Source organism: Musca vetustissima, unplaced genomic scaffold (genome assembly GCF_032173495.1).
Source record: "Musca vetustissima isolate MV318-11 ecotype Yass unplaced genomic scaffold, APGP_CSIRO_Mvet_v1 utg1866, whole genome shotgun sequence".
Classification (NCBI taxonomy): Eukaryota; Metazoa; Arthropoda; class Insecta; order Diptera; family Muscidae; genus Musca; species Musca vetustissima.
In genome coordinates this window covers 227,677-244,723 of record NW_026880430.1, presented here as the reverse complement: position 1 = coordinate 244,723, position 17,047 = coordinate 227,677, and the positions used below count along the sequence as shown (strand labels likewise).

Genomic DNA, 17,047 nt, shown 5'->3' with positions numbered 1-17,047 from the left:
CGTCGACGTTGAATGAACCATGAAATGTACCATTTTTTCTCGGACATCGACCTGCAGCGTCTAAGGTGGCTAGGCCATGTTGTGAGAATGGATGAGGATGGCCCAGCTTGATGGAAAAATCAAGTGGAAGACAACATTTCGAAATCCGGTCTTTCAAATTGGAAATATGCGCAAAATACCGACGCGCCTGAAAATCTTTTTATGGAACAAGTTTTTTTTCTAGAGCAGCACGGGCAGAGCGTAAAAAATTCTGTTCTCACGCACATGTCTTTGTGTGTGTGTCAATGGTTTTTCAATTGGTTCAGTTGAATATGTTTAAGAGAATAGTGATATTTACTCTCGCGAGAGTGCACGCGTGCGGTGGTTCGCCCGACTGTGTTCTAGAGTCAGCTAAATAAGTAAATTAGTTTATTATCCATAACACATACGTCGTATATTTTCATTTCGGAAAAACGAGGTCGACCTACAAAAATGAAGTCATATTCTCTGTATTGATATTTGCAAAGGTCCGCAATTTTTTCTGTCGTTCGATAAAGAAAATTTACATATTACTCTAAACTCTTTTGAAATCCTCGTCAATATTTTCAATTTTTGTAGAAAATCTGTATAACTTTCAATGTTTCATTGCGAAAATCTGACACTAATCTAAATGTACCTCCAACGATTTGAGTAAATTTTCCTCAAGAATCGAGCGAAATTTATTGTGCACATCATTCAGGAATATTTTCAGGATTTTTGAAACTTGTAAGCGAAAATCTGCATCTACTGCAAGAAAATCAAAACCAAACATTTCATTTTCCAGAATCTGTAATATATCAAAATGTTTCCAATTTTTGAAAGAAAAGTGTACCTTTACTCCGGAAACTAGCTACAAATTGTATCTTTTACTACTCAATTATGGCAGTGGTATCCGAGAATGTCAGTGGTTTATTGTGGCGATTTTTAAGGATTTCTATTTGACTATTTTTCTAATCGCCTAACTCTTGAAAAGTATTCGTTTTATTAGAGCAATTTTATCTTTTACTATTTTTTGAAAAAGTACAGAAACAAAGCAAACATTAAAATATGACTATTCTAATTTTGTATTTTATTTGCGGGGCAACTGTCACGAAATTGTGCTCGGGGTTTAACTTCTAGTAAGTTGTAGTTCCATACTTTCATCCGGACTTTCATCAAATATAACTCCTAAAAGTATGCACCGAAATTGTATTTGCATCAACGCTTGAACAAATTTTAAATCTCTTCCGATTTTTCTTACACTTCTCGTTCTCTCTCGACCTCCCTCTCCCTACTTTCCGTTCATCATGCTCGTTTTGTTTCTTTTGTCCGGCTCTCTCATGTTCACTTATTTCTTACGCAAAAAATCGGTATATTTACGTGCCCGCTTGCGTACTTTCTTCAAAGCATTACTGATCTTGAAACTTTCACGCAAATGATGATCGTGTAAATGATGATGCGAATGATGTGAGTGTGTGTGCGCATGTACATGTGACCGCTGAATACCGGGCGGATAATCATAGTGTGGATGTTGCTGCTGCAAATGCACATAGGATGTTGTCGAGGGATTTATCGATGCCGAATAGGTCGACGAACAGCCTGGTGAACCGGGTGATATTGGGGAACGTGGTGTTGTCGGTGAATACTGACAGCTGCCCCGGTGCGATGAAATCAAATTGTGGCCTGAAGCAGCATCAAACGATTCAAATGAAACACCTCGCGGCTCGGGCGAATGCAGCGACGAGGAATGTTGACTTGATGATGTCGTACCGCCGTTCGCATCATCTCCCCTGGTCAGGTTCGCCGATATTTCATCGATGCCCAGCGGTTTGTCGAAGGTTGAGTTTGCCGACATATTGGTGTAGTCGTACGAGGGATAACTATATGGCAGATACGAACTATCCGATGTTAGCATGGAAGTGGCAGTGCGCGATGTTGTATTGATGAACTTCACCTCATTTGCATTGCGCTCCGTGGAACTGCTAAATACGATGTTTATATTATTGGTGCTCGAAGATAGGTTGATGTTGGCCGGCGACAAAGGCTGCTGTTGACTGTTGGTGTTCGATGAAGATCCAGGACAACCTGCCCCACCGCCACAACTCTCCGACGCAGAAGTATTTTGATTGAGATTTGTCTCCTTGCTGGAGTTACGTCTATAACGACTGTCATAGCTGCGCATGCTCTCTGCCCCCTCCACCGAAGACAAGGTATTGGTGGCAGTGTTGTTGTTGGCAAAATTATTTTTATACTGAAATTCGAGGGCATTGCTTGGCTGAAAGGGGTAGGTCTTGGTGTTGTTCAATATGTTGCCAACATCCTGTTGACCCTTGGCCAGATAGTGATGTATATCCTCACTGGTAATTTGTAGATCCTGATCTAGATAGGTGTTGCACTGAATATAGTTGCTGCAACAGTTGTTAAAGGCTTCGGCATCCTGATGGAACTGAACCATGGTGGACTCTTCATACTTGCATGGACTGTCACAGCATTTTCGTGACGACGTTGACGTAGATGGCCTCATCTCATCTGAAGGAATTGATTTGCGGTGTTGAGAATGAGATCTAGGCGGCTTCTGTGGTTGTTCGGATGTACGGTGGTCCTTGCGGCCACGCTCTGGCTTTATGGGTTGTTGGTAGTGATATTGCTGGGAGGAATGATGTGGTTTGTCTACGACTCGTTTGTGCTCTGGTGGCTTTGATTTGGTACCATTCCTCTCAGCAGTGTCGCCTTTGGATAGCGTAGAGTCGCCAGCATCTTTGTCATTTTTACCATCAGCCAGGAAGCTCCACCTTATCGGGGAGGGAGAACAAGCATATTCAGGTAGGTCATTACTTAAAGCATCTTTCGAAGTTTGTCTTTCTATAGTTACCTTGGACGCAGAGTCGTGTAGCTTCTCACCGGTTTCGGCATATTGTTTGGCACGATCGAAAATGGATGCCAGCGAGCCCATGTTGCTGCCGGGCCGAGAATCGGCAGCGTTAAGAGCCCGCAGGGAGATCGAGTGATAGCTGGGTTGGCGCTGTTGGCTGATTTTCTTTTTTCTCAGAGTAACCGAAGCCGACTTGACCGAATTGTTGCGACTCAGAGAGGAACGCGATCCATAGAGGCTGGTCGAATCGGTTTGATAGCAATAGTCGGAGGAGGTACAGCACGACGATGGTCTACGCGATGATGTACCATAGAGATCCTCGGCAAAATACTGGGCCAGCTCTGGCCTAGAACCCGAGCAACAGGCTGAGGATTTATGCACGAAAATTTCTTGGACCTCCCGGTCGGTGCATGTGGGATCGTTACAGGTATTAAGGGATGCATTGGATAAGTCTGTTACAGAGCGATGGCGACGTGTGCATGTGTGTGTTGAATGCGTGGTGCTCTGGGTGCGTAGAGTGGAATGAGCGGGAATTTCGTGGTGATGCTGCATGTCGGCATTGTTATGACCTCCTCCATTTGTAATGGGTTTACGTCGGCGATGGTGGTGATGGGAATGGTTACGAGCATGCATGTGGGAAGAAGTACTCCTGACTGATGCCCTCAAAGCACTGTTGCGAACAAATGGTTCGGTGGCATCTGTACCATTGTGTTGATGCTGATCACGCGATGAATGATGATGAGTCGATTGATGTGGTGAGGAGTGGGAATGGCCATGACTGTGGCTATGACCGTGTCCGGCGCCATGTGGCGAGGTGTGGCGACTATGCGGAGAGGTGTGGCGACTGTGTGGGGAGGTGTGACGACTATGCGGTGAGGTGTGTCGACTGTGTGGAGAGGTGTGACGGCTATGTGGCGAAGTGTGACGACTGTGTGGAGAAGTATGGCGGCTGTGCGGCGAGGTATGTCGACTAGGATGTGGACTGTGGCTGTGGCCATGCGCCGAGGATTGCTTCCGTGGCATGTGCTGATGATGACGATGCTGTGGCGTTTGTGAATCGTTTTGATTGAACGGCAGTGAATAGTCGGCGGTGCAGGTGGTGGTGGTCGCAGTGTTGGTGTTGCTCTGTTGCCAGTGCTCGTTGTGCTTAGATGTTGGCTGCTGGTGGTGCGTGTGCGGATGCATTTGAGATTCATCACCTACAATATCCTTTTCATAGCTATAGTGTACGTGATGATGGTGGAGTTGTTCGGACTGTTGTTGCTGTTCACTGGAATGCTGTTTTTGTAGTTTGGATTGTGACTGCTGCTGTGGTTGTTGTTGTTGGGTAGGTTCAGCGCTCGTTGAATGTACACTGGCAGTTTCAGGAAGTGAGTCGTTCCTCAGTCAAGGCCCGTTGTTCTGGTAGGCATGTACTTGCTGACGAAGGTGATGGGGCACAGAGGCAGCGTTCCGGCCCTGGTGTGTATTTCGGCCGTCTCCTAAACAACGCTCGGATGCAGCTGTATGTTAAATGATAGAACAAAATACATTTTAGGAAATTTGATAGTATTTCAATCGGCAGGAAAAAAACAAATAATTATTTTCGGTTGTATTGTCGTATTGGTCATTGGGATAAATTTGAGTTTAAGCGTGCTTTCTTTCAAGAGATGGGAAAAATAAGCAGGAAAATATTGTATAAAAATTTATAAGAGTATTTGAAAAATAGAAGCAGATCCATGCTTCTCTCTATATTGTTACATACTTGCCGAGTATTATTTGGCGGTTTTCATGCATTCCTAAGACATGCTGTTGTCATCCAAAAAATAAAAGTTAATTAAATGTTTTAAATAGAAAAATCAAAAAAATAATGACTAATAAATAGCAAAGCTAAGCGTTAGCTGAGAGGTGAGAAATATTTATTTTTTCCATTTTGCGGTATACTCTCTTATGGATATTTCATTATTTACAGACATTATTGAATGTAGACATTGGTTCACAATAAAACTGGGTGAGTTGGTGTGTTGTTGAGTTGTTGTTGGCGGTGCTAAAAGCTGAGTTCAATATTACACAAAAATTAAAAGAGTTAGTTGTGTAAATATGTATATGTGTTCTTAATTAACAAGTAGAAATAGTCTTACCCTCTACAATCCTATTTTCGTACTCAAATTTTTTATGATATTTAGTGTTTGCGATTAAAGAATATGTATATATGGGGCCTAGCTCCCGATAAGTAGTATCTTAATAACTTGTGGAGATCTTATATCACGACGTGGATATTATTAAACATTCAATATTTAATTGCTACTTGAGAATATAAGAAGTTACATTTAAATTGTTCTTGTAAGCCATAACTTCGACATGAGGTCTATATTGCCGGCAGAAATACAGAAGAAATTCATATTCTAAAAATATATCCTGTAGTGGTCCGCACATTATATCAAACACATTGAGAATTGAAAATTTCGAATAAAAGACACTTCCGAATGAAAATCTTACTTGGACCCAAAATCGACCGGCACCTGAAATTTTCGTAATTGTCCTCGTCTATATTCCTAAATTATATTTTAATTTCAACGAAACGATGGGCTATTGCAGACCCCAACCCCAGAATTAAATATTTTTTTTTTTCAAATTTTTAGCGATTTTTTCGTGGACCAGCAATAAGCGAGGATTTTTTAAAAATAATTTTTGAGTCGTAACAATATTCGTGGATTTTTTTAAAATATATTTTCTTGGACCAAAATAGGCGTGAATTTTTTAAAATAATTTTTTTAATTGGCCAAAAATAGGCGTGGATTTTTTAAAATTATTTTTTCATTGACCAAAAAAGGCGGGGATTTTTTAAAATTATTTTTTCATTGACCAAAAAAGGCGGGGATTTTTTAGATATATTTTTCTTGGACCAAAAATAGGCGTGGATTTTTTAAAATTATTTTTTAATTTGCCAAAAATAGGCGTGAATTTTTTAAAAATATTTTTTCATAAACCAAAAATAGGCGTGGATTTACATCTGAATTGATTTCGAAAAATACACGTCATTCCAACCTCAATTTGGAACCCTGAACCAATTTGGGTCTCAATCGGACAATCATTCTCAATCATTCAATTCGGATCATTAATGCGACCTGCACTTTGTTTACAATAATACATAGACAGACAGACAGACGAACATTAATAAATCCACCCCGAAACTAATTCTATGCATATTCTAAAAAGTAACGATGGGATCATCTTCTTTCCTTTCGCATGTTTCAAACAAATACACAAAGACATACCAGTACGCTTCAGATATATCATCTGGAGTTAGAAGCAGAAAGTTGAGTTGTTTGTGTGAGAAGAATATATTTCCAACGATTGTCGTATATATTTTGCACGTTTTGTGCAAAAATACGATTTAGTTTTGCAGATACTTGTGTGTGCTTTTTATATTTGGGTGATTTTTGCGACCAATTTGCTCAAATAATAAGCAGTATTTCAATTAGTTTTATTGTTATTATACACATTTTGAATAATTGTTTTTTTTTCAAATTCTGGTGCATTAGTAGATATATCATATACATCTTCGTTGGTCCAATTGATTGCAGTTTTTATTTCCATTTAATTGGCCATAGATGGTTTGAGAATTCTACAGTGGGTTTTTGTCAATGGTATTTTACATTTAAGGAGACAAAACACACACAAACGAACGATTGTGAACAACAATGGTGAGGTGTTTCTGGTTTTTTTCTTAACTCTTTGTGGGTGAGTGTGTGTGTGGTGTTTTAGGTGATGTGTTAATGTGTATTGGTGATCGTAACAGAGAGAGATATCCAAAGAATTGGTGATAACACAGAGTGGCTTTTGTTTTTTCTTTTATTTAAATTCTACCTGATGACGTACACATTCTTCCATGAGCCGAATGACGACGAAAATTATCCCGATCATAATGATAATCATAGTAACATTTTCGTATTGGTACTGGTGTATGGATGTTGGTACCGTAATTCGTATAACACGATGCATTTGGGGCCAAACTAGTTGTCGGTCCCAAGAGATTGGTGCTATCACTTAACGGATATGGACCCATGCCTTCAACCGTTAATGAAAATGAAGTTTGACCAAAGACTTTAGTTAGGAATTTGTTTTGTTGGGTTGGGTTTGGTTTTGTTATTGTATTTGTTGTAATTTGGATTTTTTTGTTGTTGGCCAATTCAATGAAATGTGTGATGTATGTTGTTGTTTGGTTTTTTGAGGGAGGTTTAAATTTATTTGTATTGTATCCAATTTATCCATATTTGACATTGAGAAATTGGGCGAAAGTTGAGAATTTCATTCAAGTTACCGCATAAATGATTTAATGCAAAATAATAAAAAAAAACAGATTTTGTTTTTGTATTTTTTTTTTTTTGGAATAAAAAGAAAGTAAAATTAAATTAATATTATGGAATATAATTAGGCATTTAAACATATTTTGATATTCGTTTAAAGCTTTTGATTATAAAATAATTGTATGAATATCAAAATATGTCTAAACGGATATCTAAGACAACCAATTAACATTGAAACATATAAACAAGCACAAACATTCAGTACTAAATATGTCTATGACGTTTGTATTTTATAAAAGAATAATTTTAATTCTATTTCAATAAAAAATAATTAATAATTTAATTAGTATTTTTTAGATATGAAAGGTTTGGAAATTAAATTACCATTAAAGGGCAACAATATTGTAACGAGTTCAGCTGATATTAAGCGAATGATACAGGGTTCGTGTGTACATAAAATAGACTTTATGGCCCTCATATTACACTGGGCATGGAATTTACGCTCAATGTTTGGGAGGTTCATTTTTTAAAAAAGACAAACCTTATGTAAACAACACTATCCAACAAAATTGAGATCATGGTTTATGGGGGTGAAAAATTCTCAATGGGGATAAAATACCCTAGTGAGTATATTAAGAAATCGGAAGTACAAAAGTTTAGTTTTTGCAGGTTATTTTATTTTTAGGGTTTACGCTCAGAATCGGGAAAAAATGGAAAATAACAATGAAACATACAAATATCGTTTGCATGTCTTTGAGACCTCTTTCTAAAATCGTCTTGGGGTAATTACTTCATGACTTACGCAATCAAGGGAGCAAAGGACTCATAAGGAATCGACTTAAAAGGACAAATGTTTAAAAATATTTATTCCTCATTCGATTTGACTGAAGACAAACAAATATATCTCGCGATTAATTCAATAACAAAAATCATTACGCCATAATTCAGAAACTATGTTTTATGGGGAATCTGCTCTTTTACGTTCTTAATATACTGATCAAGGGCTTTAAACCTCAAAAGCATATCCCAACTCCGTCCAAACGTCATTCTAGGCTCAACTCGGAGTGTAATATTTCGTATCAATCGGTAAAAAGGGCCATGATCAGTACCACATTTCCATTAAATCGGAGAATATATATATGGCACCTACATTTTTATTTGAACCGAAATGGCAATCGTCGTATTATGCTGGGATACGTGTTTTTCTATGAAGGCGAACCAAATACAACGAAACTTGATCGTAATAAAAAACACTTCAAAGCAAATGGGCCCAATTTCTTCGGTAACTATATGCTGTTTCCCTTGAGGAAACGATTTAGAGACGGGAAAGTAAAAAAATTCATTACATCGATTACGGACACTTTTATTACTCAGATTTCGAAATCACTGCTTTTTTGGTGTCCATTAGTTATTTAGTTCCCTTTTGATTTCCACGTTTTTGCAGTAACATAATCCTCGATATACCTACATTTGTGGGGGTTACCCTGCAAATTGGTAGCCCATGTTTAGTGGGGTTATTTTGTACTCCATAGCCAATTTCGTTGAAAAACGTGTCAAAAATCCTAAAAATACTGAAAATCGGGTCGTAACCTTATATGGAAGGATTAGAAATATATGATCCGATCTAGTCCATATTATGGCCATTATTTCCTACAGGTATAGGCTTTGTTTTTGAAAAATGTAAGCAACATATATCAGTTGGTTTAGAAGTTAATAATTTAGCGTCCTACCTTTTGATCCACTAAAACGTGACATTAAAGAGTTATCCGATGAATAGCCCTAAGTTAATTCCAAATGAGACCTTTTTATTCCCGCAAATCAAGTTCAATCGTATTGTCAACAATTTTCGTCACCAGATGGTCCTGTTGAAGCGTTCAAAAACTATGTGTTTAAATCGGAGTAGAAAAGAAGCTTCGACAATTGGTTGAATAATCATGCTGGGGAATACTTTGAAAAATTTTGTTCAATTCGGTTCGAAAATACTTTCTCTTAAAATTGAGAAAGGACCTTCAATATACCGAAGATAATACGTGACCTTTGTATAAGGGTTATGTATAAACATGGGCAAAAGTTCCGCCCATCAAAATACTAATAGTGGGACTGGAAGATATACTACAATGACTGGAAGATATACTACAATGGAACTTATACTAAAACCGATATTGGACCGATATTTATTGGTTTGGTAGGAACTTCCAATAAGAAATATCAAATTAAACTTGATTCAGTTAAAACCAGTAAGGAAAGCTCAAAAGTCGGATGGGGCCGACTATATGATACCCATCACCACTTTGGGTAGAACATAGAACAGACATAGTATAATTGGAGGACCATTGACATGGAATCGGGCAAAATTAAATATGTGATCTTCAGAGATATATGAACCAATTGAAATCAAATCAAACAAATATCATTCTGAAACCCAAGCAAAATTGCAAGCCAATTGAACCAAGCCTATGGTGTACCATTTGTATTCTAGGTTCAACTAAACAAAACTACTACTATAAATCTATTTCGAGTAAAGCGTACAAACATAGGCTCATTGGTGCAACATTTTCATAATATCGAACGAAAATATACTTGGGATCTATATCTAAATTTGAACCGATTTCAACAAAACATAACACACGCCCTTCTAAACTCAATCCATTACGTTATGCCAAATTTCGAACAAGCATAGGTTCTTGGTTGTACCGTTTACATAAAATGGGCCGAAAATATTTATGGGAGCTATATCTATATCTGATCCGATTTCAAAATAAGCTAACACACTTCATTCAAGACTCAATTCAATACGCTATGCAAAATTTCCTCTCAATTGGATTAAAGTACGGAATTTGGTGCATCATTTACATAAAATTGGAACAAAATATATATAAGGACTCATTCGGATAATAAATGCGACCTGTACTTTGTTTACAATTTTATATCAACAGACGGACGGAGATGCATAAAGCGACACAGAAAGTAATTCTATGTATATTATTAAAAAGGTGAAGGGTATAAAAGTAAGTTGAAGGATATAAAAAGTCCCCAAAATACTGAAATTTTGCGCATGACATTATGCGGGTTACTCTAAAAAGTGGGATATTTAATTAAATGTGTAGCACCAGCCAAACCTCCAAACGCGTGCTCTTTTTGAGAGTAATTTGTGTGTAAAAAATACAAAAGATTATTATTATTATTATTTTTAGTTTTGTTTTTTTTTTTGTAACGCATCGAAATAATCATTTCCGACCCTATAAAATATATATATTCTTGATCAGCGTAAAATTCTATGACGATCTAAGCATGTCCGTCTGTCTGTTGTAATCACTCTAGCGTCTAAACGAGGCATACCTCCCATATAAGGGTACCCCAAAATTTTCAGTATGTTGGGGTTCTTGTCGTTTTTCAACCAAAGTCGCTGAAATTTGGTACGTCGATTCTTATTGGGTAGCAAATCCTCCACTAAAAATTATAAATATGGCATACCTAGCCCCCATATAGGGGTACCCCTAATTTTGCGGTATTTTGGGGGGTTTGATCGCATTTTTCGACCAAATTAGCTGAAACTCGGTACTTAGAGTTATTATTGGTTAGCAAATCTCTATACTAAAAATTATAAATATAGTTCAATTTTTTCGGGTAGCCCCCATATAAGGGTACCCCCCAAATTTCGGTATTTTAGGGTTCCTGACCGCGTTTTTCAATCGAATTCGCTGAAATTGGGTACTTTGAGTTCTTATTGCGTAGCAAATCTCTCCACAAAAAATTAAAAGTATAGGTCAATTTTTTCGGATAGCCCCCATATAAGGGTACCCCCAATTTTCGGTATTTTGGGGTTCTTGAGCGCGTTTTTCAACCGAATTCGCTGAAATTTGGTACTTTGAGTTCTTATTGCGTAGCAAATCTCTCCACAAAAAATTATAAGTATAGGTCAATTTTTTCGCATAGCCCCCATATAAGGGTACCCTCAATTGTCGATATTTTGGGGTTCTGATTTGTTCCACGTTTTGAGTTTGGTTCTAAGACTCTGTTGTAATCATTTCACCTGCGGAGGATAGCGATATAAAAAATTAGAACGTAAGGTTCTATAATGAACTATAGCCGCATTTAGACCTAGTCTCTGTGTGGAGGTTCCAGAAGGAGTGGACCGATTTTCCCCATCTTCGAATTTGAACTAAGTTTGGAGAAATAATAAGATGAGCAAAGTTTGGATGAAATATAAATTTTTTGAAACGGATTTGGTCCAAAGAAACATGGGGTCTGGAACCACATTCAGGCACATTTTCAACGTGTTAAAGTGTATACACCCTCATTAGCCATAATGCTGAGGGTATAATTATCCATTATAAATAAATTTCTGAAATTTGTATTAAGGTATACATAATCCGTTTTTAGAAATGTTGGTATAGGTCCACTTTTTGGTATGTTCCCTATATTTTCATTTCTAGTACCTGTCAGTATATCTATGGTGGAGGGTATCCAAAGTTCGGCCCGGCCGAACTTAACGCTTTTTCACTTGTTTATTTTATTTTCTATTTTTATTATTTTATGAACAGTAATGGTAATCATTTCCAAACCTTTTACAATCAAACATACAATATTGACAATATAAATTTAATTTTTTACGGAATTAAACAAATAATATAGGAGTAGATAAAATGAATGCATGATGATTATATATAATATTTTAGAATCTGTGTTAAATATGACATGAGAAATGTGAATATGGGTAGATCGGAGTAGATGGATGGGTGATTATGAATGATGGGTAAATCTATGGGGATTTAAGTTTTCAGTGTTCATTGGTAGTTGAGGTGTATAGTGTATATTGTATTCAAATTAAATTATATAATATATTTTTTTAATTTATAAATGAAATTATAAAATTGTAAACAAAATAAATAATATCACACTTTATGGATGCCAAATACTTTAGTAGTAAATTTCTAATTTAAATTTTGCTAAGGTCGAGTGAAAAAATTATTCGTTTATATATTTGTTGTAATTTTCAATAATTTGTTCATTCAACCCTTATGTTTACTGTATTTATTAAATAATTAATTATATTAGTTATCGTTGTTGTTGTTGAATAAATAAAAAATAATAATTTTATATATTTTATGGTAAAACAAAAAATTAAAACATTATTACATTTGTGATAGACGTTATACATTTATATTGTAAATGTGTGTTTGTTTGTGTGTGGGTGGGTGGGTGTTTATGTTTGTATTTTAGTACGAGAACGTTTAATTATGACATTTAAGTATTAATTTCTTACGTGAATCATGTTGGGTTTTCTCCTCAGACACCATGAGGGCGGCATGTTCGATGCCCGAATTCATGCTCTGTGGCTCCGAATTATTTGTGAAGTTTTGCGTACTCCTGAAATTCGCACACTCTACGATTATGTTTTAAATTGTATGGGTTGGTTTTTTCTTTGAATATTATAAATAAATATTTTTGAAAATAAAAATTAAAAAAAAATTATAGTTTGATGTTCAAATTGTTGTAAATTTTTGAGTTTTGTCGAAGTGGGTTTTTATGACAAACTTTTTTAATATAGATTTTTTTTCATAGAAAATCCTATGTTACAAAGAGATTTGTGGGGGTACTCAGTTTCTGTCTCCATGTAACAAGAGAACTAGTGCATAAGGCGATTCTATTTCAGCCATAAACAATTAAACGGTCTAGGAATGGCTTATTCAGGGAAATGTTATTGAAATAAATTTCGTTCCCAACATATTTTTTATGATCACTTTCTATATTTATTTTTATACCCTCCACCATAGTATGTAACTTATTAATTATTCATTCCGTTTGTAACTCCATATATTCGTTTGTATATATATATATATATATATATATATACTTGATCAGGTTAAAATTCTAAGAAAATTCCTTTTTTGTAATCACGCTATCATCTGAAGGAATTGAGATAGATGGCCAAAATTTTGCATAGAGTCGTCTTTTGTCTGCATACAGGTCAAGTTCGATGATGGGCTATATCGGTCAACGTTTAGGCATAGCCCCCATATAAATGTACCGTATAATTTTCGATATTTTGGGGTTCTTGAGCGCGCTTTTTAAACGAATTCGCTGAAATTTGGAACATTGGGTTTTTTTTGCGTACCAAATGTCTCCACTAAAAATTACAATTATATGTCCATTTTTTCGGGTAGCCCCCATATAAGGGACCCCCAATTTTCGGTATTTTGGGGTTCTTGAGCGCGTTTTCAACGGAATTCGCTGAAAGTTGGTACATTGGGTTCTTTTTGGGTACCAAATAGCTCCACTACAAATATAAATATAGGTCTACTTTTTCTGGTAGCCTACATATAACGGTACCCCCTAATATACAGTATTTTGAGATTTGGTACAATGGGTTCTTATTGGGTATCAAATTTCTCCACTAAAAATTATAAATATAGGCAGTTTTTTCGGGTGGCCCCCACAACCGAATCCGCTGAAATATCGGTCCACTTTTTCTGGTAGCCCCCATATAACGGTACTCCCCAATATATTATTTTATATTGGGGAGTTTGGAGCATTTTTAAGCTCCTTTTTAAACGGAATTCGCAGAAATTTTGTACAATGGGTTCTTATTGGGTACCAAATTTATTCACTAAAAATTATAAATATATGCCTATTTTTTCGGGTTGCCCCCATATATGACAGCCTTAATTTTCGGTATTTTGGGGTTCTTGAGCGCGTTTTTCAACCGAATTCGCTGTAATTTGGTAATTTGTAGACGCATATGGTAACACATTTGCCTACCAAAAATTATTAATCTTCGCCCCCTTTTTGGGGGTAGTTCCCATATAATCCCCTTCTTATATTAAAATAGTTTGCTGATTAGTTCAGTGTGTAGGGGTTGTCCCCATATAGGCGTATTCTACCATTTCATTACTCGAAATAGTCAGTTTTACCCTATAAATTATGGAATTCGAAGACGGTTTAGCCATCGGTTGCAATCATTCCGCTTTCCAGGGAAATCGTGATAAAAAACTCGAACCAGACGATAATGTATAATATATCGGCCAGCACTTAGGCATCTATCTCCCCATATAATTATACCTCCTGAATGAAAGAATTGGGACACAAAACAAAAATATTGGGTTCGAAATTGACATTAATTAGGCATAGCCTCATATAACTATAACCCCAAATATTTTCTAATTCCTACAGTATGTAATCTAACTTGGTAATCTAAATTGCAGAAGTTTGAGGATTGTATATTCTACCATGCGTTGTTAGTATCAGTCCTAGTCATAAGTAAATCGACTTTCGACTAATCGATTAATCGACTTTTTGCATTGAAAAGTCTAAAAGTCGAAGTCAACTTGTGATCTATGAGGAAATCGTAAAGTCGACTTTTCAAGATCGACTTTTGATTTTCTTCAAAAATACTAGATTTTTTTATCACATAGCTCAAATTGCCCAAAAATTGCACTTTCCGGAACTTTACATTATCTGTTCACAATAATTGGTATAAAAAATTAAATTTTTAGTAGATTTTGCAAAAGTCAGTAAAATTCGAAAATCGATTTTGAACAGTTTTGACAAAATTGAAGGATCGAAAAGTCGACTTTTTACTCAAAGGCAAAAATCGAAAAGTCGACTTTTGCAATCGACTCCGTATCCCTAATCACTAATCAGTCCACGCTTTAGGGTTTTCATTAAAATTTGCTGAACTTTGTATTTGGTGTACAAAATGGTTTACATAAACTGGTTTGTAGAATTATCGGTATAGGTTCACTTTTTGGTATGTTCCCTATATTTTAATTTCAAGTATCTGTCAGTATACCTATGGTGGAGGGCACCCAAAGCTCGGCCCGGCCTTAACGCTTTTCCACATGTTAAATATAACATTAAAATATATTTTAAAATTTTCTGCTATTATTTTATTGTATTATTTTAATTGTCTTTAACATTAATTAAAGAAGCTACTATATTCCGGAGGTATTACAAATACAGAAAACCGCCAAGAATTTTCTAAATCTCTTTAGTTGTATTTTATAAAATCTCCACTTTTTGCCAAAGTTTGTAAATAATATTAATGATATTCCCACGAAAAAAAAAGACAGAGCGCATTCTGATGAGTATTAAAATTGACTGTAATTTACATCAATTTGAAATAAATAATAATTGTTTTTAATAATATATTTTCAAATTCACTTATATTTTACAGATATTTATGAGATGTTTGGCAAAATTATAATAACAAAATTATAAACAAATAAAAATAAAAACCATTAAAAAATAAATGCACAACATTTTGGGTTAATTTTAAATGCAATACTTTTTTTGTTTAATTTTTATAAATAATCAAGATCTTCAATTATATTGAAATGTGAAGCGGTGTATTACGATTTTCAATTTGTCAGATAATCCTATGTAAATATTATATCCCAGTATTCATATATACTCTTAAATGTTGTTTTTTTAAAATAAAATATACAGTGGCCTGACATATATACTCTGACAACTAAAAAGGCTGTATTAGTAAATCCATATCAATTATTTTAGACTCAAATCTATACTTTGTGGAAAATATAGTCTCAATTTGGCGAACCTTGGTTGTTCGTTTCATCATTTACATCAAATCGGACGAAAATATATATGGAAGCTTTATAAAAATTTAACCCGAGTTTGACAAAACTTAATACACAGCATTCTAGGTTAAATCGTGTACGCTGTGACACAATTCGCCGTCTCAATCGGGCATATATTAATGAACTATTGTGCATATTCTGAACCGATTTTAACTTATTCAACAAGGTTCGTCTTGGACCCTGAGATTTTCCAAAATTCATTAAATTTGGATCGTAAATGCAAATTGGACTTTGTTTACACTAAGTTGGTGATATGTATTACCTCAAGGTAATTATGGGTTTATCTCGATTCCTTTTAACTTTACAAACGGATGCGCAAACACATAATATCCTGTACCACAGTGTGGTACATAAAATTGGAACGATATGTACTACTTCAACAACGCGAAAGCATTTTTGGGTCGACGTGATAAGTTAGTTACAAGTTAGTTATGCGAAAATATGAAAGCCGATCAGGGAGCCAATTCTCCTTATTCTTTGAAATTTCTACATTTCTACCTCAGTGTAATCTGGAGCTCGGTATAACGTTTTAGTGACGTTTATGCTTCAGTTAGGGGTTTTAGATAACACCCTTCTGATCCAAAGCTACGGTGAATGAATGGACGCTAGCTAGAGATGATTAATGGTCTTTATGGTCGAAGTTAGATGATATTGATCTGTACAATCTTTACTTTCAACAAGTAAAACGTCCATCAGTGTTGCCGACAGATATATACAACCAGCCTATTGTTTGCGGAGGTCTTCCGAATTACACACATGCTTTATTATTCGCTTTATATAAGGTATATGTTTTATTAAAGATATTTCGGATTTAATATTCATCAAATCGGTCATTCAATTGGCTTCAAATTAAATTAACAAGATAACTAAATATTGACCCTTTGTGGGGGAGTTTAGTTCAAATCAGATATTTAGTTCAAATATAGATATTATCATTCGCCTAATACTGGATTTATAAAGATTAAAAATGTTGACCATTTGTGGGGGAGAAACCCGAAGGAATTGGTCCCATCTTCGGACTTGATCTAAGCTTGGTAAAAAAAATAGGTCGGACATTCCATTTTCCTGATATTCGATTTACAAAATATTGAAATTGTCTTTTGAGTGGGCCAATGGGTCTCATCTTTGAACTTGATAAAAGAATGGAAATATGTTAGGACAGTGATATCTCTCGACGACGTGATCAAAATTGGTCACAGAGTTATTTATCTCTGTGAAATAATTGGTTTGACCTTTATTATAATATGTTTGAATAATTTCTCAGCTAAATAAACAGATACACCATACTT

General features: G+C 35.6%; 1 protein-coding gene across 1 annotated transcript in view; it reads right to left on the bottom strand.

The window, feature by feature from the left end:
- Window positions 1–1,311: 1,311 nt before the first annotated feature.
- LOC133326021 (glucose transporter type 1-like) overlaps window positions 1,312–17,047 on the bottom strand; it is a 104,815-nt gene continuing 89,079 nt past the window's right edge. The window contains exons 14-18 of the mRNA XM_061534698.1: window positions 12,425–12,528; window positions 6,731–6,955; window positions 4,793–4,895; window positions 2,111–4,223; window positions 1,312–2,044 (exon numbers count right to left, since the gene is read on the bottom strand). Coding sequence (XP_061390682.1) covers window positions 1,346–2,044; window positions 2,111–4,223; window positions 4,793–4,895; window positions 6,731–6,955; window positions 12,425–12,528 — 3,244 coding nt within the window. The 3' untranslated portion in view covers window positions 1,312–1,345. The remainder of the gene's footprint in view (window positions 2,045–2,110; window positions 4,224–4,792; window positions 4,896–6,730; window positions 6,956–12,424; window positions 12,529–17,047) is intronic.